Genomic DNA, 26,853 nt, shown 5'->3' with positions numbered 1-26,853 from the left:
CAACAAATGCTTAGTTTTCACTCACAATACTAGCATGGAAGATAATCATTCAAAGTGCCATGGAGTGGGAACAAAACCAGTGTCTCATGACCATGAATCAAACTTAACCATCAAGCCATTCCTGTATATGGAGATATGCACACACATCATCATTATTTAACAGCCATGTTCTATACTGGCATGGGTTGGACAGTTTAGCAGGAATTGATGTGTCCAAGGACTGCATCAAGCTTCAATAGCTGTTTTAGCATGGTTTTTATGGCTGGACGCCCTTCCTAAGGCCGACTAATTTACAGTATGGACTGGGTGCTTTTTTCATGCCATCTGCTGTATTGAGGTTGCCCACTATACAATTTCTGTTTACAAATTTCACTCACATAACTTGGTCAGCTCCAGATAATTAGTAAATGACATTTACCTAAAGTGTCACACAATGAGTTGGAACTAAAAACCATGTAGTTATAGTTTGAACATCATAGCCAGACAGCCATACCTGGATCAGTTTATAACCACTTAGCCATGCCCGCATCTGTTCAAAATCAGTTTTTATAGAAATATGAGGAACATTTGAAAAATCATTTCTCTTGGTGTATTGAAGCCATTTTTAGTATTAACAATTTAAAGTATAGAGTATGTGTTGTACACTGGAGGCAAGATTTTGTCTTATTGCATGAATGTTTGGACAGAATGAGAATCTATTCAACAAGGGTTGTAAATTGTATTTGATTGCTTTCAGTGTTGTTGTTGCTGCTGTTTTTCTCCTTTTACTTTTTAAAACTTCCCTATAATTTCCTGCTTTGTTCATTAAGAATTCTTTGAACATTGGTGAGGGTGAGGAAGAATCAAGTCAATTTGTCTGGGAATCTTTGTAAATTTTCATCTACAACTAAAGCTTTTTGAATTTCTTGGTTGGTTTTATATGTTTTTCTTGTGTGTGTGTTCATTTACTCTTGTAGATGGATAGTGAAAGCAGAAAAAAGAATTTCAAACTGGAAGCTATTTCATGTATATGCATGTATGTGCCTGTATGTATGTATTATGAGTGTGTACATGGTATGTAACTGTTTTAAAAATTTCAGAGTTAACTGCAATTTGTTTAAGGAAATTGTTAAAGCTGGCTATTTAATGTTATTTCAACGTATCATTAGTGTTTAAGTATTGCATCGGCGCCAGAAAATTGTGTTTTACTGCCAAATAATCCTTTGGCCTTCCAAGGAAAATGAATATTAAAAAAATCCCACTTCTCAAATATATTCAGTGTTTATTAATCTTTACATTGTTGGCCAATTAATGTAACTGCAAACTCAATAAAAACTAAATACACCTCTGCAGGAAAAAATAAACCAAAATTAATTTCATTTTTTTAATAATTATTTTACATAGTCTTTATATTGCTGTTGCATTTATAAATATGTGTTTTATTCCCTGGAAGTTGACATTAATATTTGTATAGAGAGTGGCTATAAAGAATTCTAAAGTAAATACTCTTACAAATTTTATTGACAAAAATATTGTTATATTTTATTATTGTTGTTGTTATTATCAATTATAACAATAATAATAATAATAATAATAATAATAATAATTTCTTTTCGGTTTAGAAGTTGAAGCCTGTTTTTAGTTGAATGGTATACATTAAAATGAACACATTTTCGGTCTTGTACTACAGTAATGTGAGGAGGAAGTGCTCATTTTACAAATAGATATCCAAGGTAATTAGAATAATGTGCATTGCATAGAGTCTAGTAGCAAAGCATTTGCCAGTAGCTAGGCTTTATTTCACTATAGAGTTGGCTGGTCTGGTGCCTCAGCCCATTAACGTTTTTACTTGTCATCACTCTTGATATGTCCACCCAACCCTAGCAACCAGAATAAGCACTACTACATCAAATCCTTCCTCCTCAGGACGTCCCCCCCCCAGAACCTCCTCTCCACTCATGCAGTTTTTTTTGCGAGTATTGATTTGTAAACATTTTAAACAGAACATTAATGTTATCAATCTGACCACTCTTTAGAGGACTTGGGCAATGGGCACAGCCCCTTCAGGTTCTGCAAGCAAAAGAGAAAAGAAAAGAAAAGAAAAAAAAAAAAAGCATCAAACTAGGTGCAAGTGTACTATGGAATTATTCAGCAGTGAAAACTATAGAAGTATTATTCAGTAAAGGAAAGAAAAAATTGATATCAAATTGTTGAAAATATTGTAACTTTATATTTTGAAAGGTTTCACTTTTGGATAATCTTTTGAAGTTGTAGCTGTTTGTTTGTTTGTTTGTTCCAAAAAGAAAAGAACTACCTCTCCAATGGACTGCTTTTTTGACTCATTATTTATATGTTTGAGAAAGAGACCTTTCTGTCTGAAAATATTCCATTATAAAAAGAGAGGATTCTTTAAAGTATTGGCAGAATTCCATCTATCTAACTCCCTTTCATCTCATAGTTGTGATGCTCATTTGCTGTCATTAAAGAACACCAAAATGTTTTAGCAAATGTTAAGGTACAGCTATTACATGGAAAGCAGAACAACAACAAACAATAAAAACAACCTTCTTTGAATTCCTAGTTAGTTGCACTATCTGCTCACTAGACTGTGACGTCATTCATCACTAGCAAGTTCTTAAGATTTTTCTTTTCCTTTATTCCTTGAAGCTTACCTTATCTGGAAGAATGGTTTAACCCTGTCGTTACACTGCCTTTGTTTCTGTTAATTTTGATAATAATAAAATGTTTAATAAAAATAATTCTGTTAAAATAGTTCTTGGCACATGAACTGACGAGAAATTTTATTGGAAAGTCTTCTAGATCACTCTAAAACAAGAAGTTTATATCATAGAACCTGGGGCAATCCAGTGATCTCAGGTGGATTGGTATCAAAAGGGAATAACCCCCCCCCCACACACACACACACATACACACAAAGAAAAAAACTTATTTACTTGCTGAAGTTATCTCCTTATTTTAGTTGTGAAGAAAAAAACGTATTGAGCCTTCAGTTTATCAAGCATAAGTTCACATTCCACAGCAAATGTAGTGCTTCGGTGTGTATAATTTGGATTCTGCACACCAGAATCAGTGTGACCAAGTAATTATAGTATCAAACTTTTCTGCTTATCAAGGAATTAGGAGTTCAAATCCCCTGTTGGCTTTTTATTTATTTTTTTGGATAAAAAATGTCATACTTAATATCTTCCATTCTTAAAGGTTGATGTTGCTCTTCTTGAAAGTGGCCTTCAGATGGTCTTTGTGCTGCTTTTCTGTTCTTTTTTTTTCCTGCTAGCTAGAACAGTTAAGAATCCTGTAGGGGACATGCAAGTCAATCATGTTCACACCATGCCTGGGCCATCTCAGTTGATAACTGCATAGTGTGGGTTCAAAACAGGTTCCTGTATATGTAATCCTACCCAACCAGTTGACTGAAAGGGTCTTCCAGATACACTAAATAAGAACCAAAAGGCCTTTAATATTGTATCACCTTTATATTTTTTGATCAATGTCTCATTCCTATACTACAGACTGGAAATATTGACAGCTTTGTAGACTAGGATTTTGGTATGTAAGTTATAGTGATTGTTTAGAAAAACTCATTTTCTTGAACTTCCAAAAGGCTACAGAGACTTATCTGGTATGGTTTAGAATCTCCTTGACCTCTGTGAATTTGATGGAAACTATGCTGCTGAGGTACTTGAATTAGGAGGTTGTGGCTAGTTATTTTACACACACGCATGCAAGCATGTTAATGATGGGTTGCAATATTAGTAGAGTGTTGGACAAAATACCCTGGAGTAATTTGTTATATCTCTTTATGTTGTGAGTTCAAATATTGTCAGTTTTATTGGGTCATCCCATAAATAATGTATTTTTTTTCAATTACATGACCTAAAAGTCAGAGGGGGAACAAGATCAACTTACTATAAAAGAAGGTAGTAATTTTACCTTGTCCATATTCTTAGTGCAAGTTTTGAAGAGTGCAGTTCAGTTTTAACAGTTATTCTTTCAAAGCTATAATGGAATATTTGGCATATTTTGCTTTATGAGTTCAGTAAAGGCAACAAACGCAATGGAAAGTGTGAGGAATATTAATGTAGTAGCTGGGGATCGGACAATAAGCGTAAGCTAGTGTCAACAGTGATTTCAGAAATTCTGAGCCGGAAACTACAGCCTAGAAGACAAGCCTCATCTTGGAAGATTTGTAGAGCTCAATGAGGACGTCCTGCAAACCCTGGTGGAACAAAATCCCATTGTAACTGTTGAGGAACTAGTAGAGAAGCTTGGATTTGGTCATTCAACTATTCATTGACACCTGCATGCCTTTGGAAAAGTTATCAAGTTGGGTCAATGGGTTCCTCACAAACTTTCCAAGTCTAATTGTGTGCAGAGAGTGAATGTGTACTCTTCTTTGCTGTCATGTCTCACGAATGAACCTTTTTTGGACTGAATAGTGACTGGTGATGAGAAATGGGTTCTCTATAAAAATGTCAAATGCCGAAGTCAGTGGTTAGGGAAAGGAGAAAGACCGGCACCTCAGGCTAAAAGAGGTCTTCACCCATGTAAGGTGTTGTAATCTGTTTGGTGGGATATGAAAGGTTTAGTCTACTTTGAACTTTTAAACCCAAACCAAACGATAACAAAGGAGATCTACTGCAAACAGCTTGAGCAGCTTAAGTCAGTGCTAGAAGAAAAGCGGCCATCTTTGCTTTCAAGGTAAAAGGTGTTCTTCCATCAGGATAATGCTTAGTCACATACAGCAAGGATGACATTACTCCATTTATTCGGCAATCTTCAAAATCATTTGGAAGGACAAAATACGTATTTTGTAGACGAGGTTAGAACAGTACTGGAAGAGTATTTTTTGTCATGGATAAGTGAATTTTGGAAAGTGCCCTTGCGAGCATTGTAGAAAATGGATAGTATATTTTAGTTTAAAAACAGAACTTCATTCTGAATAATAAAAGAAGTATAAAAAAACCACGTTATTTATGGGATGACACAATATTTTGCTCTTTGTTCATTGACTGTTGTTGGAATTATATATCAGAAGAGATTCTCTCTCCTTTAATGGTAAATCACCAGAAGCAAACTTTGTGTGTATGTGTGGGAGCAGAAGGGGATTGAGTGGACTCTATTCATGTTTTGTTGAGTACATGGCAACCTCACTAGTGCTGGTGCTTTAATAAGATGAATGTATCTAGTCAGCCATAGAAACCATGCCAAAATAAAATACACAAGCAAGATGTTTACTGCCCTTCTGAGCATCTTGTGACCATGTGTAGGAGGGCCAGTGAGAACTGACACAGAGTGTGACAACCCATCTAACAGCTCATGCCAGCACAGGAAATAGGCATAAAATGATGATGAGATGATGATAGTGATTAGTGTATGAAAATTCCTTCTTCAAAGTAACGAAATGAAACAAAAAAAGAAAAAAAAAATGATATGATAATAAGCACAAGAAAAGTATAACCTCTCTCATTTTACACACACACACACACACACACATGGCAAATAACTGATAAAAGTCAGGATACATTGTTTTTATAAAATACACATGTGTGCACATACACAATATAATACAATATGTCAGAAACATACATCAATAGATATTGATCGCAATATCTATTGGAAATATTTCCTTCTTGCTATTGTGTGATAGTTTCTGACTCAACATTCATTGAAAACAAAACAACCACATAATCCCATCCTCCACACATACACTTCAAAATATATCCCTCTGCCTCTTTACCCTTAGGAGTGAAACTTCATCTCGTGGCAGAGGGCATTCTCCTTCATCTCTCCTCCATTCCCAATCTTTTCCTCTTTCTTTTTGTATCTGATATTCCTCTCTTCTAGTGCATTCTACTAGATTGAACTCACTGATCCACTCTCTAACCAACCATCCATCCAACCATGTGTACAATCAGTTGATTTGATACCATACAGTTTTTATGCTTCATTGCACAGCATTTCTAACACCAGTCAAGTACAAAGACAACAAAAAAATTTCCATGACTAATAGAAAGTTGAGGAGGAAGCAATGCTTCAGAATGGGGGGAATGTAGTGTGTGTGAGAGAGAGAGAGAGAGAGGAAAGCACATTCCTATTCACTTTAATAGACATAAGCAATGTTGCTTCACCAAGAACTTGGTCTCTCAATTTACCTCTTTTGTTGATGTTCTTAGCAATAACACCTGTTAAATAATCATGTCTAGTCTCTTGTTTAATTGGAGCTAAGAAACTTCTTTTATTTAATTATATATTTGTTTATTTATTTATTTTATTTTATTTTATTTTGAATTTGGAAATGTTACAAATGAGAAATGTCTACTGAATCAGTTTTACTATTTTAAAGGTTTCTTCATTCACTGTTATCACTCCTGTTTTTGTGATGATTCTCTAGTATCTAGATCACCACCACCACCATCATTGCAATAGGAATTCGACTAAACATCAGAGTTCTGTGTTCCATTCCTGCCAATGTCTGTTTTCACCTTCAATTTTTTTCTGTGTGGTAGGGGCAGTGCTTATTAAAAAGTACTCCCAGCAGTATACTAGATTTAAATAATTTGACAATACCACTCCCATGAAAGTAATCAACTTTGTGTCTGCTTCTTTCCTTAACCCTTTCATTAAAATATTTCTGTTGAAATACTGCCTTTCTTTCTATTAATTAAAAAAATAATGAAGAATTTCATAAAAATAACTATCGTTAAGTTAAGTGTTTGGAACATAACATGAAATTTTAATGGAAGCTTTTAATTTAGATCACTTTTAAAAGGGAATTTAGTATCAAAGGACCAGGGCAGTCTGAAGTGAGTTGGTACCCAAAGGGTTTTAAAAAAGAAAGTACTGATCCCAGATCTAACTTTCATTCTGTCAACATTGGTAGTGGCAACCCAAAGAAAATATCAGATATGAACTATGTCAGATTCAAGTAGTTTCTGTGTTGTTAGTATTTTTGTTATTGTTGTCTTAGCTCAGTCCTCTTTTGTAAAAATATGTTGGACTATATTATCTGATTTGTTACTTCCTGTGATGGTTGAATGGGTGAATGTTTTAGTAGAGTCATTAGAATATCCAGTAGTATATCCTGTGATATCCATTCCAGATCACTGTGCTTTGATGAGATCAATTTTGCCTTTTGTCCTTTTGGGGTCAATAAATAATGTATTATCGTATATACTTGTGGATAGATCACACATTTAGTTCAAAGTTGTCAAAGTAGGTATTTGCAGTTGATTCGTAGATAGGTCGCACTATAATCTGGGAAGTTACATGGCTCTTTTTTAATGTAAATGTAACTAATATTTGTTCAATATTATCAAAGATTCACTTTTATTTCAAAACTTTGCTTCCAAATATTACAACATTTTTGCAGAGTCTAATTGATAAATCAACTTGACTACTGATACGTTCAGACCCCTGTGGTGTAGAGTGAATAGGTCACACTCCTGATTTTTATGGAAATTTTTAGTAAAGAAAGTGCAACTTATCTGTGGGTATATACAGTAGTCCAGGACTGGTTTTGGGATGGCAGCAATTCTTTTTCTCTCCCTTCCTTTCTTCTTCCTTTTTCATCACTTTATTATTCTTATTTTCTTTCTTTTCACCCTTTTTCTTCTCACCCTTTTTTCTTCACCCTTTTCCTTCTTTGTCTTCACCTTCTTCATTTACACATTCTATTTCTTTGTCATCTTCTTCACCTTCTTTCCTCTTCTCTTCACTTTATATTAAATCATCTATGTCCAAACCTAGAGAGATGACCACTATCAGGATTAAAAATGTCCAGGACCTGCCATAACTCATAATGGTATTCCTACTGCCATGACCACCCCCAAGAGGGTATAGTGTGATTTGAGGGAGATATTGCTTTATTGGTTATTTCTAGCGAGTTGGTGACGATGTAGTGTCCCCCATCAGCTGTACAGTAGGTAGTGAGTCATTTTCATAATCTATATTCAGTGATGTAATTTCTTATTATTTTCTTCATTTAATTTTGTTTTTGTTGTTGTTGCTGTCCCAGTCATTAGGGTTGAAAAGCAATTCATTTGGTTGGCTGTTCTGTGCTTGATGATATATTACCATTGGTTAAACCAGGATGGGATGTGTAAAGTACTCTTGTTGGTTTGCCTGTGTAATGGGAATTAGAAATATTCAGGGTGGCTATATTTTGTTTGTTTTTAATACTTTAATTTTAAACGGGGGGTGGAGTGGGATACGGACACTTTATGGGTGGTAGGAGTTGCAGTCAGAGAACAGGATGCAGGTTGGGTGGGATGAGGAAATGTGTTAGTATGAATGGAATATTGGGTGTGGATGTGATACTCATGCCCGATTTATACAGAGTACTGTGTTAACTGATATTGAGAATCTAGAGCAGTGGTGGTAGTGATGGTGATGGGAGTGGTGAAAACAGACTCCATGAAATGTTAGCTGTTCTGGAGGTGTGTATATATCATGGAAATGTTAGGTGTTGGTATTTAACATTTTCTGTCTGCTCAGCTGGTGTACTGGTTCTAAGGTAAAAGCATGTTATTTAAGGGCTTTCATGTTAGCTGGGTGACAGCAGGCAGTGTGTAGTTTGTAGTTGGTATATTTCTGTCTAAAACAGAGGCTCTCACCCATTTTTTTGCGTGTGAACCCCTTTCTTTCCCCTATTTTACTGTACTGATCTCCCATAGCCATTTGAAGTTTTTTTTTATAAAAAAAACATATTTTTATAATTATATATCATTAGGAATTGTATAAAAAAATTAAACTATTTTGTGTATTATTGAAGTATAACTGATTTACTAAACATAATTTTTTACAACTACATCTCATATGGACCCCCAAGGGTCATACGGGTCCCAGTTAAGAACCACTGATCTTAGGTGTGATTTAGTGATTATTCACATATAAGGATTTATGTAATCACTAAATATTTTCCTAGATACAACCCCCCCCTTAAATAGCTACTACTAACTGAATGCACCCTATTCACTGTGGTATTGGGTAAGCTTATTGACTGAAAAACAAACTGATCAGAAATCAAATTGATTGGAAATGTATTATCTTTTATCTTTTACTTGTTTCAATCATTAGACTGTGACCATGCTGGAGCACTGCCTTGAAAATTTTTTTTTGTAAAATGAATCAACTACTGTACTTTTTTTTTAAAGTTTGGTATTTATTCTCTTGGTCTCTTTTGCCAAGCTGCTAAATTATGGGCATGTAAACACACCAACACCAGTTGTCAAGTGGTGATGGAGGAGACACACACACACATGACAGGCTTCTTTCAGTTTCCATCTACCAAATCCACTCACAAGACTTTGGTTGGCCTGAGACTATAGCAGAAGACACTTGCCAAAGGTGCCACACAGTGGGACTGAACCTAGAACCGTGTGTTTGGGAAGCATGCATCTTATCACACAGCCATGCCTATTAGTTAGCAAAAAAGTAAACCAAAAAGTATATTTATTGAAAAATATTTATAGGAATACATATTGACCATTTTCATGTCATATTTCCATTGAAATACACTGACTTTGTTTCAGGTAAATTTGGACATAATGAAGAATTTTGTAAAATAGCTTTTACACTTTAAAGTTAGTATCTAAAACATAAATGGAGATGAAATTTTGATAGACGGTTTTGTGGTTGTGTGGTAAGCAGCTTGCTTACCAACCACATGGTTCCAGGTTCAGTCCCACTGTGTGGCACCTTGGGCAAGTGCCTTCTACTATCACCTTAGGCTGACCAAATCCTTGTGAGTGGATTTGGTAGACGGAAACTGAAAGAAGCCTGTCGTATATATGTACATGTATATATATGTGTGTGTGTTTGTGTGTCTATATTTGTCCCCCCCAACATCGCTTGACAACCGATGCTGGTGTGTTTACATCCCCGTAACTTAGCAGTTTGGCAAAGAGACCATTAGAATAAGTACTAAGCTTAGAAAGAATAAGTCCTGGGGTCGATTTGCTTGACTAAAGGCGGTGCTCCAGCATGGCTGCAGTCAAATAACTGAAACAAGTAAATGAGTGTAAAGAGTGTCTAGATCACATTAAGCAAGAACCTTATGCCATTAAACCAGATATGGTTTCAGGCAGTTTGGTATCAAAAGGCTTGAAATTTAAAATGTCTAGATTCCAACCATTATTCTGCTTTTTCTTGGATTAATATTGTTTCTGATGAGTTTATCTTTCAAAACAACTTGTTTTGCTAAGAATGCTTTTCTACAAGTATGTCTTTTGACCTGTGATCTTCAGACCAGTATATTTGTGATAAATTTGTTTTTAATGAATGTTCCTAAACCTTTCCAACAGCATTTAAAAGATTCTACTCTCACCAATGCACACAGTACCCTATACAAAGGAAAATCTCAAGACTCATGTTAGGTAGCTATTGCTAACCTACATAAAGTTGAACGTGTGAGAAACAGAATAGGAATTTTAAAAGAAGTATTTGTAAAACTAGTTTTTAAACATCAAATGGCTGTGAGGGTCCATCAAAATAATCAAAAGGGTCCACGGGTAAAAAAAAATAGTTGAGAATCACTGTTCTATAAAGTCACCCACTTGCTTAGAAATAACAGCCCCACCAACTCTTCAATGACACATGTTTGAGGTTTTGTATCAGGATGATACACATCCTGATACAAAACCTGTTGATAAATGACACACATGTACAGAAGCTTATAATGCATCACATCCAAAAGCATGTACAACATAATACCCAATGGCAAAATGTTATAAGGAAGAAAGAAAAAAGCTATTTAGTATTTAGGTGAGAAGAAATTATTACTGGGGAATAGGTATTACGGAACGAGAGACTTGCCTATCATTGTGCAGATTTCACATTGAGTGATGGAAAACTTCAGCCAACTGAGATCATCCAAGCAATTAGACAAATTTCCATCAACAGGTTTTAAATATCTAAAAGTAACAATCAAGGGGAGTGGGTAATTTCAATAAGATAAAATGATAAAAATTTTCAGACACTATAAATGATTAAAGTGGGTTTGGTCTTGTGTCTTCTAATCACAGTACAGTCTCAGTGAGCAACATTTAATTCCCAGATTACAACCAGTTCACTTCTCTTACACTATTAATGACCTAAACAAAATCAACGCCACACACCCATCTGCTTTAAAATCAGTATTTGGGTTGAGTGAGAGCTGCCTAGTATCCAGTGATGTCAAAACATTCTTACTGTTTCTAATAGAGTAGTATTGTTCTGAGACATTCTATTCTAATTCTGATTCATATTTTAGTTTCATCATCATCACTTTTGTGTTTTCCCCATCATGAGTCGCAAAGGCCTCTTACTAATTTACAGTCCTTCATCATTTAGCATACATGATTAACTAACTTTGTTGTTGTATATGTCATTTTTAGCATGGTTTTTACAGCAAGACACTCTTCCAAATCACCAATCTTTTCACAACATGGACCAGGTGCATTTTATCATGCTGGGGTTTGTTTTTTAGTTGCGCTTAAAACGGCAGACTTTGATGTCGCGTTAACAAAGTTTCGACATAGTTTCAATCTTTTTTGAAAAGTAAAGATTTTGCATTATGTAGCTTGTTATTCTCTTTAAGTGAACATTTTTCTGGTTGAAATACACCGAAAAATGGCGAAACAGCAGTCAAAAAATCTTAAAAAATAGGAATTTTCATAGAAAAAAAGCACCTTTTTAATGTAAATAATTTTAGTCTTAACATGGGTCTGATTTGAACTTTTTCTTCTACGGAATGAAGAGCAAGCCTGTTTCTATCATACTCTCAATTTTGGTCAACTTGCGCTGCAGGGTCTCGGAGGAGATAGTGTTAGTTGAAGGCTGCCAAACCTGCCATACACACACACACACACACGCACACACACAACTTCAGCTTTATATGTATAGATTGGCACAAAATGCCTGCTAAAATAAAGAGTCCATATTACCTTGTGCCAGTTTTTAAACAGCTTCATTGATGCCACTGCTGTGGGCTGGAAGACGTCTCATGGCAGGCCTTGCACCAGATGACTGGACATGAATGGAGAAGATCTCCAGAGGCCCAACGTCACTCACATTGGAGGATGCAGAAGGGCTAGCATGGGACAGCCAGTTGCTGGAGAGCACTGGTAGACCTGATTGGCTCTCTACACATGATGACATCTCTGGGACCACTAATCTGGGATGATCTCATCCCTATCAAGCAAGAGCATGAAGCAAGCAAGCAGTTACTAAATGATTTGCTTGCTCTGCAGCTTGCTGAATCCATGTTCACTCATTTGTTCTATTGTGTGTGTGTGTGATACTTTAACCTCTCCACACTTGACATAAAGCCATCACCCTCTCGCACTCCCCCCCCCCCGTAATGTAGTAGGTTTTTCTTTTTGTTCTTTTTCTTTCTTTTTGTCATGCAAGTTATTCAGCAACCTCATTTGTGCTAATTGCATAAGAAAAGCATCCAGTACATGATGCAAAGTGGTTGGCTTTAGGAAGAGCATTCAGCTTTAGGAACAATGCCAAAACTGACAAGTGAGAGTTAGCAACAAGAAAGGCATCTGGCTGTAGAAAATCCACCTCAAAGAATTCCCATTCAAGTATGGAAAGGTGGGCATTAAATGATGCTGATGATTTTGTTGCCCAAATAGGAGAAAGAGTATACAGTACATATATGTAGCAGAGTTTATAAGAAATTTTTGTATAATGAGAAAAAAAAAAGCCATGGCTGTGTAGATATTAGAACATTTATAGATAGAAGGTCTTACAGCTGTTTCCAGGATATTTATTAATTATATCCCTTCATCGGAGACGGTGTGAGAGGATGGTTAAGTAATAGTTAATTTAGATAGGATACAAAATAGAGAGTGAAGTGGAGGAAAGAAAATAAATGTGAGACATGTAGGGATATTGAAGATGTAGATCCATTTTTTAGGCAGAATAGTATATATAGGCGCAGGAGTGGCTGTGTGGTAAATAGCTTGCTAACCAACCTCATAGTTCCAGGTTCAGTCCCACTGCGTGGCATCTTGGGCAAGTGTCTTCTGCTATAGCCTTGGACCGACCAAAGCCTTGTGAGTGGATTTGGTAGACGGAAACTGAAAGAAGCCTGTCGTATATATGTATATATATATATGTATGTGTGTGTGTATATGTTTGTGTGTCTATGTTTGTCCCTCTAGCATTGCTTGACAACTCATGCTGGTGTGTTTACGTCCCCGTCACTTAGCGGTTCGGCAAAAGAGACCGATAGAATAAGTACTGGGCTTACAAAGAATAAGCCCCGGGGTCGATTTGCTCGACTAAAGGTGGTGCTCCAGCATGGCCGCAGTCAAATGACTGAAACAAGTAAAAGAGTAAAGAGTATAGTAGAGTTTATTTATTTGTGCAGAGCTGATGATCCATTCTGTAGTCACTCAGAATCTCTGGCTTTGAGCATTCTTTCAGGCTGCAGAGAAAGAAAAAGAAAGAGAGAAAAAAAAAAAAAACTAGATGCGACTAGGAAATTTTTATCAATGGAGGAAATAATTGAGCTGTTTGTTAAAAATGCGGTCACCTATTCTCTCTACAATTAATGATTAATTAAATGCTTTGCGTATTAGGTTAATAGATTAAGGGATGAAGTGGGTTTGTTGAGAGAAATGAGGATTTGTGTGAACTAAGTACACAAGTTGATGAGGTAGGCATGTGTAAACACACACACACACACAATTGTGTGCATACAAACATACATACAAATATCCGTAAACATATACATGTTTGTATATGTTAATGGATATTTGTTTATATATGTGGATATGGTGAGAGAGTATATGAGTAGATGATTCATGGGTTGCAATGTTGATGTTAGAATGGTTGCTTGATGATCGTAATTAGTATTGGTAGTAGTATTAGTGGTAATGATGTTAGCTAGGATTATTATTATTGTGAAGGCAGTGAGGTGGCAGGATCATTACCATGCCAGAAAAATCACTTAGTGGCATATTCTTCTGAGTTCAAATACTACCAGGGCCGATTTTGCCTTTCAACCTTTCAGGGGTCAATAAAATAAGTTCCAGTACTGGTGTCAATGAAATTGACTAGTTCCCCCCCCCACCAAATTCCAGGCCTTGTGCCTATAGTAGAAAGGATTATGATGGTGGGACTAGTAGTAGTAGTAGTAGTTGTAATTATTGCTGTTGTGGTAGTGGGAGTGATCCTGACTGCCATGTCTCTTGTAATGGTAGTAGTAGTAGTAGACGCAGCAGCAGTACTTAGTAGTAGTAATAATGGTGTAGTGATGGTGTTGATAGTGGTATTGTTAGAAATACTTTGAGTTGTCTTATTATCTACTACTGCTGCCACCACCACTCTACTTTTTCCTCCTCTTCCTCCACCCCTCAGTGGTGCTTAAATTAGACTTATAGCCTACTCTTGATTGTTGTGTAACTACTGAAACCATTGAGAAATCAATCAGCCAATCGCTCGTGTCAACCAGTTCACACCACCTCTCACTCCCACTCCAGTCACAACACTCTCTTATCTTGCTAACACCACTCACATGCTTTCTCTCACGCCTCATCCCCTTCACACTAAGTAACCCCGTGATTTGAGAGGTTTGTTAGGAATGTGGTCACATATTTTAATACTGAGTTAATTAATTTGATTAATTAATTGTGCATGTGTAAGTGTGTGTGTGTGCATACGTGTACTGGGTACATTTGTGTTCGAGGTAAGTATCAATAATTTTAGAATCAGTTTTCTACTGAAATTGATTGCCAATATGATTGATCTTCATCATTAGTGGGTGAGTGAATGGGTGGTTGGAAGAATTGATAGTGTTGGGGGCGAAATATGTTATGATGTTTTTTAGACACACCTCTTTGCATTCTGAGTTCAGATTCCACCAAGCAGTTCATCTTCATCCTTCCAGGGTCAGTATAATAAGCACCAGTTAAGTACAATAGTAAATTTAAATGACTATATCTAGTTTAAAGATGTGAATTTACACTAATAATAATAATAATTACAATCATTACCAATATATTTTTACATTAGCTTTCCCATTGGCATGGGTTGGTTGAGATGTTTTGAGTTTCTATTCTATGGCTGGATACCCTTCCTGATGCTAACTTTTATTTTCCAATTAAGTTTACCCCCGTCCCTTTTTAAAAAAAAAAAATTGTAAGTCAAATCACAGCTGAACGTTTCATTCCTGGGAGAGTTAAATATTGTCACTACTTGCAAAACTCTGTCAATGTGTGAAGACACATGGATACAGACATGCACATGACATGCTTCCATACAATTTCTCTGTATCAAATTTCACTTACAAGGCGTTGGTCAGCATGAGACAGCAGTAAAAGACATGTATCCAACTTGCCTCGTAATGGTATTGAATTCCAAACCATGTAGGTTTGAAGCCACCTTCTTAACCACACAGCCATTCCTCTGCCTACTGTTGTGAGGTTATTTCACTTGTTTCCTACCCTTAAATTTGCTTGTTGGGGGTGTTTGTCTCCCCTTCGTAAATATATAAGGACACAGGAAATGTGTCAAGGCCGACAGGAAGTGTCGATGCTTCCTAGAGCTAAACAGCGGTGGTGTAATTCCCTTACGGGACTGTCATGTTAAGTTGACAGTATACAACCACTCAATCGCTCCACCACCGCACATATCTCTCTGAGATATTTAGAAATTTAATATTTCTGATAATTTAATTATTGACACTAGAGTAGCAGAACTGAGACAGTGCTCAACTAAATATTTTGTGACATTTAGCTATATTAACAACAAAGCTGTTTTGTTTACTTGGCAACAGAAAAGGCATCTGGCCATAGAGAATCTTCTCAAATCTATCAGACCCATGCAAGCATGGAATAATAGACTTTAACCCTTTAGCATTTAAACCGGTCATATCTGGCCCAAATATTTCCCCCTGCTTTTGTGTTCAAACCAGTCAGATCCAGCATGTAGCACCTATCTTATAATGTCAATCTGAAAATAACAACCACATCATCAAAATCTCAAAACTACAAGAAAATTCATGGTTAATTAAAAACAGTGTGATTAAAAAGGCATTACATTTGATAACACAATCTGAATACTAAAGGGTTAAAACAATGATGATGGTTTAGTTATGTTCGATTATGTTTTCAGTTTAGCTCTTTTGATGCCAACCCATCTGAGACTACCCTGGGTTCTATGTTATAAAATTTCTGTTCTACATTGATCTATGTCAGTGCTCTGCAACCTTTTTCAACTTGTGGTACACTTATATTGTTTTCAAAATTCGGCAGCACATCTGATCAAAAAATGTAACTAGAAGTACAGGGGAAAAAAATTATTTTCAGGTTACACTGCAGCACACCTAGCATCATCTTGTGGAACACCGGTAGCAGAGCACTGATCTGTATTAAAAAAATGTACATGTACATATATACACAGACACATAAGGTGGTTAGCTGGCAGAATTGCTAGCATACTGGGCAAAACGCTGAGCAGCATTTTGTCTTTCTTTGTGTTCTGAGCTCAAATTCCAATGAGGTTAATTAATTAACTTAGCCTTCCATCTTTTTGGGATCAATAAAATATGATGTAATCGACTTTCCCCCTCCTCTGAAATTGCTGCTTGTGCCAAAATTTGAAACCTATATATATATATATATATATAGGTTTATATATATACACACACACACACACACACACACACGTATACACTTTTTGGACCTATTTCCCAATATATCCCTTTTTAAATCTACAGTTGTCTTCCCCAGCTCTGATACCCTTTTTATCTCTATCAGTTATGTCACTCACCATCTCTTCTTTTTATTTGCAATGGTGCTTGTGTAATTAAGGATGGTATTCAACCTGTCTAATCATCTAATCTCATCTCTCATCTAGGCAGTTACCATACCACCTGAGTACCACGGGATAGTATTGTTAAACCTGCTCATTTTCAATTTTCCTACCCATCACTCTTCCTACCACTCTTTATATGTATCTGATGCACCCTAGTCATCAGTCTGTCTTCCTTCAGCCACTTGCTATTGACAGCCATCACTCACTCTTACTATTGTCCACCTCTATTACTATTTGTCAGTTTTTCTCCCCATTTGCCATTCTTTTACACCAATCATTGTTTCTACCAGCATACTCTTAATCCTTCCACCCACCCATTATGGTTCATTAGTCATCACCCTCTTTTCTACTCACCTTCTCAGTCATAGTGTTTTGAGTGAACAAATACATCATAGAGTAGTAAGGATATGTTTGTTTTACAAGTTAAGAGATAATCTCTTTAGTGCTGGTGCGAAAATAAAACGAACTCAGTACACTCTGTGAAGTAATTGCTGAATGAATGAGACTTGCCAAAGGTATGACAACCTTTCTTGCAGTAGTGATAGGAAGAGCATCCAACTTTAAAATCCAAACCAAAAATGAAATGGAGGAGTAACTTCAAATAAGAACTGATTCAAATCTGAACACCCATCCTACTCATCCCAGCATGGAAAGCTGACATAAAATGATGATGATGTTGATAGTTGACATCTGTAACCCTTTAGTATTTAAAACAGCCATATCCATTCAAAATATTCCACCTGTTTTATGTTCTCTGGCATCTTACACCTAGCTTACTATGCCATTCTAAAAAATTAATAATCACATCATCAATATCTCAAATATGTGAGGTAATGCAGGATTAATTCAAAACAATGTGAATAAATAAGCATTATATTTGACAGAGTAATTTGAATGCTAAAGAGTTAAAGTTGCTCAAGACAGATTGTTATTCTTATATTTGTGAAATGAACTTCCATAGATCTTCTTCCTTGTTTGTAGATTTCAGATGGAGTAGAACCAGCAAACCAGCCCAAGTGCTTTGTTGTCAGCTGGCAGAATGCAATCTCCAGTTCTTTGAGAGTCAGAGATGCTGACAGCCTCTGTTGTGTGGGGAACATGGGAAGATCATAGCAGTCATCATAGGTAGTTAGTGGTCTGTGCAAAAGAGAATAGAATGCTAGCCTATTGGTTAGGATGTTGGATGCATGGTCTTGTGGTTGTGGGGTTGACTCCTGAACTGGGCAAAGTACTTCATTTTATACTGGTTCAGTCAACTCAGCCGAAAATGAAAACCATCCACCTCTTCCTTTATACCAGATGTTTCAATGAGTCAAGGGCTGAGAGGATATTTTTATCTGCTTGCAACTACATAGGCATCTAAAACAATTGGTGAAAACATAGCACCTGCTACTAAGTCATACTTACAAGTGACAGGTTTTCTTTACATTCACGCATGCACACATGTACACACAAACACACTTATATTAGCACAAACAAAAAATAATTATTATTTTCTTTTTTTGGTGAAGAACTGAGCTCATACAACTTTATACTTCCCATTGACATCTACTTACTTTATATAATCAGTTATAACCCCAATATTATTTTGCTGCGAGACTAAATATGATTAATGCATAATTAGCATTTAAACCTTTTATATACTAAATAGTAATCAAAATGTACAGTGTTATATTCAGTTTTAATCCTGTTAACTTATACATTACTATTTCCATTTACTTTTCCAGATTCTACAGACAGCAATACATTGTTTGCGGAAGCAAATGGTATGATTATGATACCATGCAGTGAAACGTCTGAAAAGGTTGCAGCGGTCAAGTGGTACATAAATGACCAGCTCCTCATCGGCCATGACCTCAGTCCAAAACCCAGTGCAGTGAATGGCGATAAAGCGGGAGTGTCAGTGGGTGAAGACTATAGTCTTACACTGACGGACCTTAGTTTGAATGACACTGGAAATTACACTTGTAGGCTTGTCAGTACCAATGGGGATTCCATCAGCAATGTAACCCGTGAAGTCGTCATTCAAGGTGAGTCTGTATTTCTTTTGGTCTTTCTCACCATCTGTCATTGTCATCAAAGAGAAGACAGAAGACAGCAGTGTCATCATTTTGTTGTCATCATCTTTTGTGGGCTTTGTCTTTCATCTATCTCTCTGGGGGTCAGTAAAATAAGTACCAGTCAAATACAAGGATCAATGTAATCAACTACCTACTCCCCTCAAAATAGCTATCCTTGGTTGAGGTGGCTTGGGATTGCTTTGCAGAATTCCGCCAAGGTTGACTTTGCCTAGCATCCTTTCAGGGTTGATAAAATAAGTACCACTTGAGTACTGGGGTTGATGTAGTCAATTAGCCCTTTCCTCAAAAGTTTAAGGCTTGTACCTATAGCAGAATGGATTATTATTAAGGTGACAAGCTAGCTGAAGTGCTTGGGCACCAAACAAAATGCTTAGCGGCATTTTGTCTGTCATTACATTCTGAGTTCAAATTACACTGTGGTCAACTTTTTCACTATCAGATCTAATACATTGATTTTATTGCAGTACTAGATTATTCAGTGAAATAACACCTACTTCATTTTATTCAAGATGGATTTTATAACAATATTTACCTTACCTGTTATTCTAACATTTTGTCTTGAGTTGGGAGATCATTGCGATCAGTTCTATGTGTTTGGCCTTCGATCCATTCTGATAGAATTATTGTCTTCAGATTGTCAAGTAAAGCTGACTGTGTATCCACCTGCACTATAATCAAGCTGATTTACAATAATATCAGTGGCTATTTCCTTGACTACCTCAGTTTCAGTATTTCTTGTACTAGGTTTCACTTCTGCAGTGGAGGGATGTTTTGCATCATCTGAACATGACCATTGGCCTGAACATATACTTGAATCTGTTGGATATCCATGTCAGTTAACAGCTTATTTTTCACTATGATGTTCCTGTGAACATTAGCTAACATATTGCTATTTATGTTTGATCTATTGGTAAGGTTTTTTTTCTTCTGCCAGGTTAAGTATGTTCGCTCTGTATTAGATCTACCCAATAGAAAGTACATTGCAGTGTAATAGGTCTTTAGAATGACCTTGTATTCTTTGTCTTTTGTCTTTTCAGGGTTCATAAATTGAGTACCAGTGAAGCACTGGGTTCAATTGAATAAACTTTGCTCTCCACTCAAAATTACTGGTCTTGTGCCAAAATTAGGAAAGAATATTATTAGACAAATAAAACCAGGACTGAATACATTTCTCCGCTTTTAAGCAAAGTGCAGATATAAATAACAAGCATTTTGAATGGCATTCTTTCTTTCAGTATTCTCTTACTATGGAGATTTAAAACACTGTTGTGTGCCATTTCCACCACTGCCACCATCACCATGAAAGTAGAAGTGCCACATTTTAATCAACTAATATATTTTCCCTAAAATATTTATCCAGTGTATTAATCTGATCAACCATTATTACCTAGTATCAAATAATCTTCTCTATGTGAGCTCCTGATGTAGCACTCTGCCCTTTTATTTAAAATTGTAATTTTAGTAGTTAATTTTTCCCATTCAGTATGTTCTCACTGCTGTTTCATTATTTCCCAGCAGACTGCTGAAACATGTTTATTGATTTATTTTACAATCTATAAATTAATTAGTTAATTAATTGATGATTAAACAATGATTGATCAAAGCTTGTATTTGGCCAGTAGAGCTATGTTTGATGTACACTTCCTTTCCTCATTCTGTTCACTTAACAGGATGACATGTCTGACCCAATATTAAAGAAAAGGTCAGAAAATGAAAACAAAAGTATTTTTTTCTCAACTCAGCCATGTGGTTAAGAAGTTCAATTCACAACCATCTGGTTCCAGTTCAATACCACTGCACCGTACAGTGGTCAAGTGTCTTCTACTATAGCCTTAGAGCACAAAATATCTTCTGGGTGAAACCATATGGAAGCACAAACATACACATGCATGTGTGTGTACGTCTGCATATGTGTATATACATACATGTTTCTTTGTCTTGAAGGTCATTATCAGAGATGTTAAATAATGGCCAAGATACACACTATAATTTTGCTGGTTGAACCAAATCTTGCTAACTACTATGAGCACGAGTGGTCATTATCCAATATAGGTGCTTTCACTCCATTCAGCTTTGTACCTTTTGCATCAACAGTAGCTTAGCTCTCACTCTCTAATATTCTTTAAATATGTGAGCTGTTCCAGACAAATTAGTTTTTTGAGATATTCTGTTCTATTGTATTTAATTATTTATCCAACTTATTTGATACCATTCCTAGAAACTTTATTACTATTGGTATTGCCAAGAACAGAATTACAGTAGCACACAAGACCATGATTTTGATATTTCTCAACTGTTTCTTTGTTCTATTCTATCAAGTTGATTGTATCCAGACATTGCCATGCCAGTGGCTTTTACACACCCATGCCCCTTCACTACTGCCTGAATATATGGGCTCTCTCTCTCAGGAAATCACAGAATATTTAGTAGTTCTTGAACTCAAACTAGAGGGCCAGTATTCATTACCCATTGCTTCAACAGTCTGTTCTTTCTAGTTAACAATTCCCAGTATGCATCATCGGTCTTCCTTTGTGTTTCTTTTTAACTACATTAATGTTTTCTCTCATCAAACGTGCTACCCTATGACCCTTACTGCCACACATGCTACTTAATGTATGGGATCTGATCTAGTTTGATACATTATAATGACAACAATAGTAAAAATAATGATGATAATAAATGAACAAAAAAGAATCATATTAAAAGAATTATTATTATTATTAATAATAATATTATTAATATTGTATTTGTGTGTTCTATTATATTTCAATTATCTTTGCATCCTGCCAAAGAGATTCCCAAACCACAACAATAAATTCTATAACACGAATTAGATTAGCAATACTCAATGTTTAACAGACATCAGTTAGAAAAGACATTTCAATATTGTTTTTGCACTTTTTAAAAAAAATTTTGGTTTAGTCTGCCAGAGAATAACATTTTTCATATTTTTTTAATGTATATATGTATATTCTTTGTTTTATTTCTTTAATCTTTTTTTTTTCTCTCTATCATTCTCAAATCCATTTTTCCATATGCTAGACAGTTCTAAAATATCTGTAATATTTTCTAATATTTTGGCATGAATTATTGGTCCAAGTGATCTTTTAACAACTGATTACTCTGCCTTAACATAAATCACTCAGCTGTGAAGTATAGGTTATATTCCTCACCTTTTTTTTAATTTTTGTTTTACATCTAGTGGGAGTAAAAAAACCCAAAAAAACTTTACATGTCAATGTTGTGACTAATCGTACTATATCCTTTTACATTACTAAGCATGCCTGCAATGTTTGCAATCATAGAAATCCTGTTTTATGCTAGTAAAACCCTGTCTGTGAATGCCAAGCATTTAGCTTTCATTTAAAATGGCTGTACCACCAGCACCATCATCATCGTTTCCCATAATGCATGGATCAGATGGAGTATGAGGCAAATTTTTTTACAGCTGGATACTCTTCCTGTCACCAAACCTTACATGTTTGCAAGCAAGGTAATGTTTCACCATGGCCAGTCAGGTGCTTTGCAAGACATTGGAAATTAATGTCATTTATTTACAACAATCATGCAATCTCAAGACAAGGAGACACAAACACACACACAAGCACACTTTGTTCAGCCTGCAGCTATAATAGAAGTCCCTTCTTCAAGGTACTGTGCAGTGGGGCTGAACCAGAAACTGCATGGTTGGGAAGCAAACTTCTTACCACACAGACATACCTGCCATGATTAGGTGAATTTTTGCTGCAAAACTCTCAAAGGGAGAAGCTTTGAGCTCAGTCAAAAGAGTCAAGATGGATCACTCTCAGCATGTGTATATACATGTCAAAGACACATGCTATTGCAAGGAAATAGTAGTTTTATTAGTATTATTAGAGAGAGAGCTGGAAGAGTGAATAAGTGTTGATATTATGATCAAGTTGTTGATAGTGTATCATGCTGAAGTTGCCACTTCAGTAGATGATTGCTAACATTTGATTCACTTAACTCTCCAATGGACAAACCTACCTTGTTGTAGATATCTTGGTATTAGAAAAACTCGTTGCACTATGTGTTAGTTATTCTGTTAGTTAACAATGCTAACCTTAACCCAGTTTTTTTGTGTATAGGTTGTTGTTTTTTGTTCTTGTTCAACTCTAGCCCAACCTTCATTGAGCCAAACCTACGATCACCTATTGTTGCTATCCCTTTGTTTATCAGGGACTACAATGTTCAGTGTGCCATTTATTTTAAGATGATATCCACAATTTAAATGCCTTGCAATCACAAAGCATATTTGTACATCATACATGCATACATTGTCATCATTTAATATCCACTTTCCCATGGTTGCATGAGTCAGGTGGAATTTGTTGAAACAGATTTTCTACAGCAAAATGCCCTTCCTATTGCTAACCCTTACCTGTCTCTAAGCAGGGTAATATTTTCCCATGGCTAAGTATGTTTTTTTCTCAGAAGACGAGAAACAAACAACCTCACTTATATGACAATGATGCTGCTTTACAAGCATCATGTGATGTCTAGACACAGGTACACACATGCACATGCATGCACGTACATTTGCACATTCAACTAGTTTCTTTTAGTTTCTGTCTATTAGATACACTCACATCACTTTGGTCAGCCTGGAGTTAGTTGAATGTACTTGCCCATGCATGCATGCATGGTATACACTTGCTATTGCCAACGATGAGATAGACACAATATCACTTATCAGTCAGTACATATAACTGCAGTTTACCTCTGGTCAAGCTGAGATGATGATCATGATGTAGAGCAGCATTGCTTAAACTATGAGACACGACACCATTTGGGGTTGTGAAGTGAAATACTGAGGTCACAAAAATTAAATTCAAACTTCAGTTTGTTATTTCACAAATGCACAATATTTAATGTGATGTGCCATGCAAGCGCTGCAGTAATAAAATGCAAATGCAGTGCTGTTGCAACTAGTGCAGTGACAACGTGTGTATTTTCAGTGTAGTTGGTTGATTGTGTTCATCTTAATAAGTATATAAATAACAATACATTTTACTGTTTTATTCAATTGAGGTTGATATTTATTTAAAGAATTTCATAGTTATTTTATGAAATGTTATTTTATTTATATTTCAAAATAAAAATATTTTACTCATGGATAAATGATTGAACTTGAGTAACAAAAGTAATGATGCAGATGGCAATGCTACAAAGTCTGTTCAAGCAGAACCTAGTAATCAGAGAGAGGCATCTGAGATGTGGAAAAAGAAAATATGATGAGTCAGTTCTCCAATTTGGCTTCACTTTTAATAATAGCAATGGTATGGAACAACCTCTTTGTTTAATTTGCAATAACGTTTTGGCCGTGGGGAGTATGAAACCCTCAAAATTAAAAAGGCATCTTGAATTCAAACATCAATAAAGCAAAGATATATTTTGAAAGACTGTTTATATCTTCAAATATAGAAAAGCAAAATTTTGAGAAATTTTTGGCTATAAATGAAAAATATTTATTAGTATCATACGAAGTTTCATATCCAATTGCAAAAAATAAAAAGCCATACACCATTGGGAAAGAACTTTTATTACCTGCTACTATGAAGATGGTAGAAATATTTCACAGAAGTAAATATGGTGATGAAATTCGGAAAATTCCTTTATTGAACAACACTGTTGCCAATAGAATTACTGAAATTAGCAACAACCATCTATTTCTATGCTTAAAGAAAACACAAAATTTGCTATTCAGTTGGACAAAACAACTGATATTTTAAAAATGGCACAATTGTTAGTACACATCAGATACATTTATAAAGAAAATGCCAATGAAGAATAGTTATTTTGACATCATTTGGAAGAACATACATGAGGGAAAGACATATATAGTAAAGTTGATGGATTTTTTAAAACTGTAGGTTTGGAATGGAAAAATTGTATTGGAGTATGCACAGATGGTGCAAAAGCGATGATGAGTAAAAATATTGGTTTAAGGCTGCTGGTAGTAATCATGTAACTTTTATACATAGCATGAGCCATTGAGAGGCTCTTGCAGCAAAAAAAATTAACACTGGAATTAAACGATATGCTTCAGGATGTTATCAAAATTATAAACTTTATTCAAAGCCGTATCCTTAACAGCCATTTATTTTTAAATCTCTGTATAGACATGAACTCAGAATACAAAAACTTATTATTACACACAAAAGTAAAGTGGTTGTCAAGAGGGTGAAGTTTATACAGATTATTGCTGTTAAAAGACGAAATTATTATATTTTTAACTGAACAAAAATCTGGTCTTGCTGCTCTTTTTCAAAATGACTTATGACTTTCAAATTTATGCCATTTGTCAGATATTTTTGAGAAACTAAGCGATCTCAACTTTTCTCTTCAAAAATAGAAAAACAATGTATTTACTTCGAATGATAAAACATTTGGAATAATAGGGTGAAAAGTGATTCACTCGAAGTGTTTCTGGTTATTGAAGATTTTATAATTGAAAAAAATAATTGCAAAAATTAAATACCACTTAAATGCCCTAGAAACACAGTTTTGCAAATACTTCATATCAAATTTTAATTTCAAAAAGTTATCTTGGATTCAGAAACCATTTTCAATTGACATTGATGATATTAATGATCTGCTGTATAAAGCCCAAGAGGAGTTCATTGAGCTATCAAGTGATTCAAACTTGAAACTTGATTTTACAAACAAGTCTTTGACTGAATTCTGGATTGGAGCTAAAGGTGAATTTCCCACTATTTCTGAAATGGCATTACATGTTCTTTTGTCATTTAGCACCACATACCTATGTGAAACGACATTTTCAGCTTTAACCCTTATTAGAACCAAATATCATTCAATAATGAAAAATGTAGATGTAACGTCCGCTTTCCATGCTAGCATGGGTTGGACGATTTGACTGAGCACTGGAGAAACAGATGGCTGCACCAGGCTCCAATATTGACTCTGCCAGATCAAGATTGTAGCCTGGTGCAGCCATCTGGTTCGCCAGGTCCTCTGTCAAATCGTCCAACCCATGCTAGCATGGAAAGTGGACGTTAAATGATGATGTGTGTATATTGTTCATCAAAAAAATAAATGATTTATGTATTTATTTGTATACTTTATTTCCTGGGGTCACAAAAAAATCTCATGATGAAAAATGGGGTTATGAATGAAAAAAGTTTAAGAAACTCTGATGTAGAGGATGATGATGATGGTAATGATGTTGGTGGTGATAATGATAACAATGATTTGAACCAGTTTGGGTGATCCTCCCACTTATCATGGATCTTGATAAGTTGTCACCTTTGTACCCTTTTTATATTCTGAAGTTCTAAACATAAGGTTTTCTAATCTTCCAGGTTCAGTAAAAACACATACCTGTCATATACTGGTTTGTTTTCATTTCATTACACTTCTTCCCTAAAACTTTGTGTCTTGTTCTAGTATAAAAATTTTTCCATGGTGGTTTTACTTTTTGTTGATTTGTTTGTTGCTGCAACTTTCTGTTAGCTCTGTTAAAACAATTGTTAAGATTTTTGATTTAAACTGCAGAGCAACATCTCCAGACATCTTAACACGTATGTTTCCAATTTTTTTTTTTTTACTTTTAATTTTAATTTTTTTTTCCTCACCTATCTGTCTGTCTGCTGCTTCATTTCATTTCTTGGCAGTTAATTAATATTTACATTTATTTTTGAGACTAAGTCAAGTTATATATGTTTAGGTGTGTGTGTGTGTGTGTGTGCGCGCATATATATATATATATATATATGTATATATATATATATATATATATATATATATATATATATAAGAGAGAGTGAAATAGGAGTGGTTGTTCAAAGGAAGAAAACTAAACTGAAAATCAAGCTGAAGTAGAAGCTGGAAATGATCTTATGTTCCTCCTCCTTCTTCTGCTTCTTGGCAGAATAACTAAGAGAGTTGGAAAAATACTTTATAATATTTCTTCTGACTCTTTACA

At 35.4% G+C, this 26,853-nt stretch overlaps 1 protein-coding gene across 2 annotated transcripts in view; it reads left to right on the top strand.

Moving 5' to 3' along the window:
- LOC115211994 (tyrosine-protein phosphatase 99A) overlaps positions 1 to 26,853 on the top strand; it is a 303,146-nt gene that overhangs the window by 156,015 nt on the left and 120,278 nt on the right. For both annotated transcript variants that reach the window (XM_029780777.2, XM_029780776.2), the window contains exon 3: positions 18,534 to 18,836. In XM_029780777.2, the coding sequence (XP_029636637.1) occupies positions 18,534 to 18,836 (303 nt within the window). The remainder of the gene's footprint in view (positions 1 to 18,533; positions 18,837 to 26,853) is intronic.

Source organism: Octopus sinensis, linkage group LG5 (assembly GCF_006345805.1).
Source record: "Octopus sinensis linkage group LG5, ASM634580v1, whole genome shotgun sequence".
NCBI classification, from domain to species: domain Eukaryota; kingdom Metazoa; phylum Mollusca; class Cephalopoda; order Octopoda; family Octopodidae; genus Octopus; species Octopus sinensis.
This window is presented reverse-complemented; position numbering and strand designations above follow the sequence as displayed.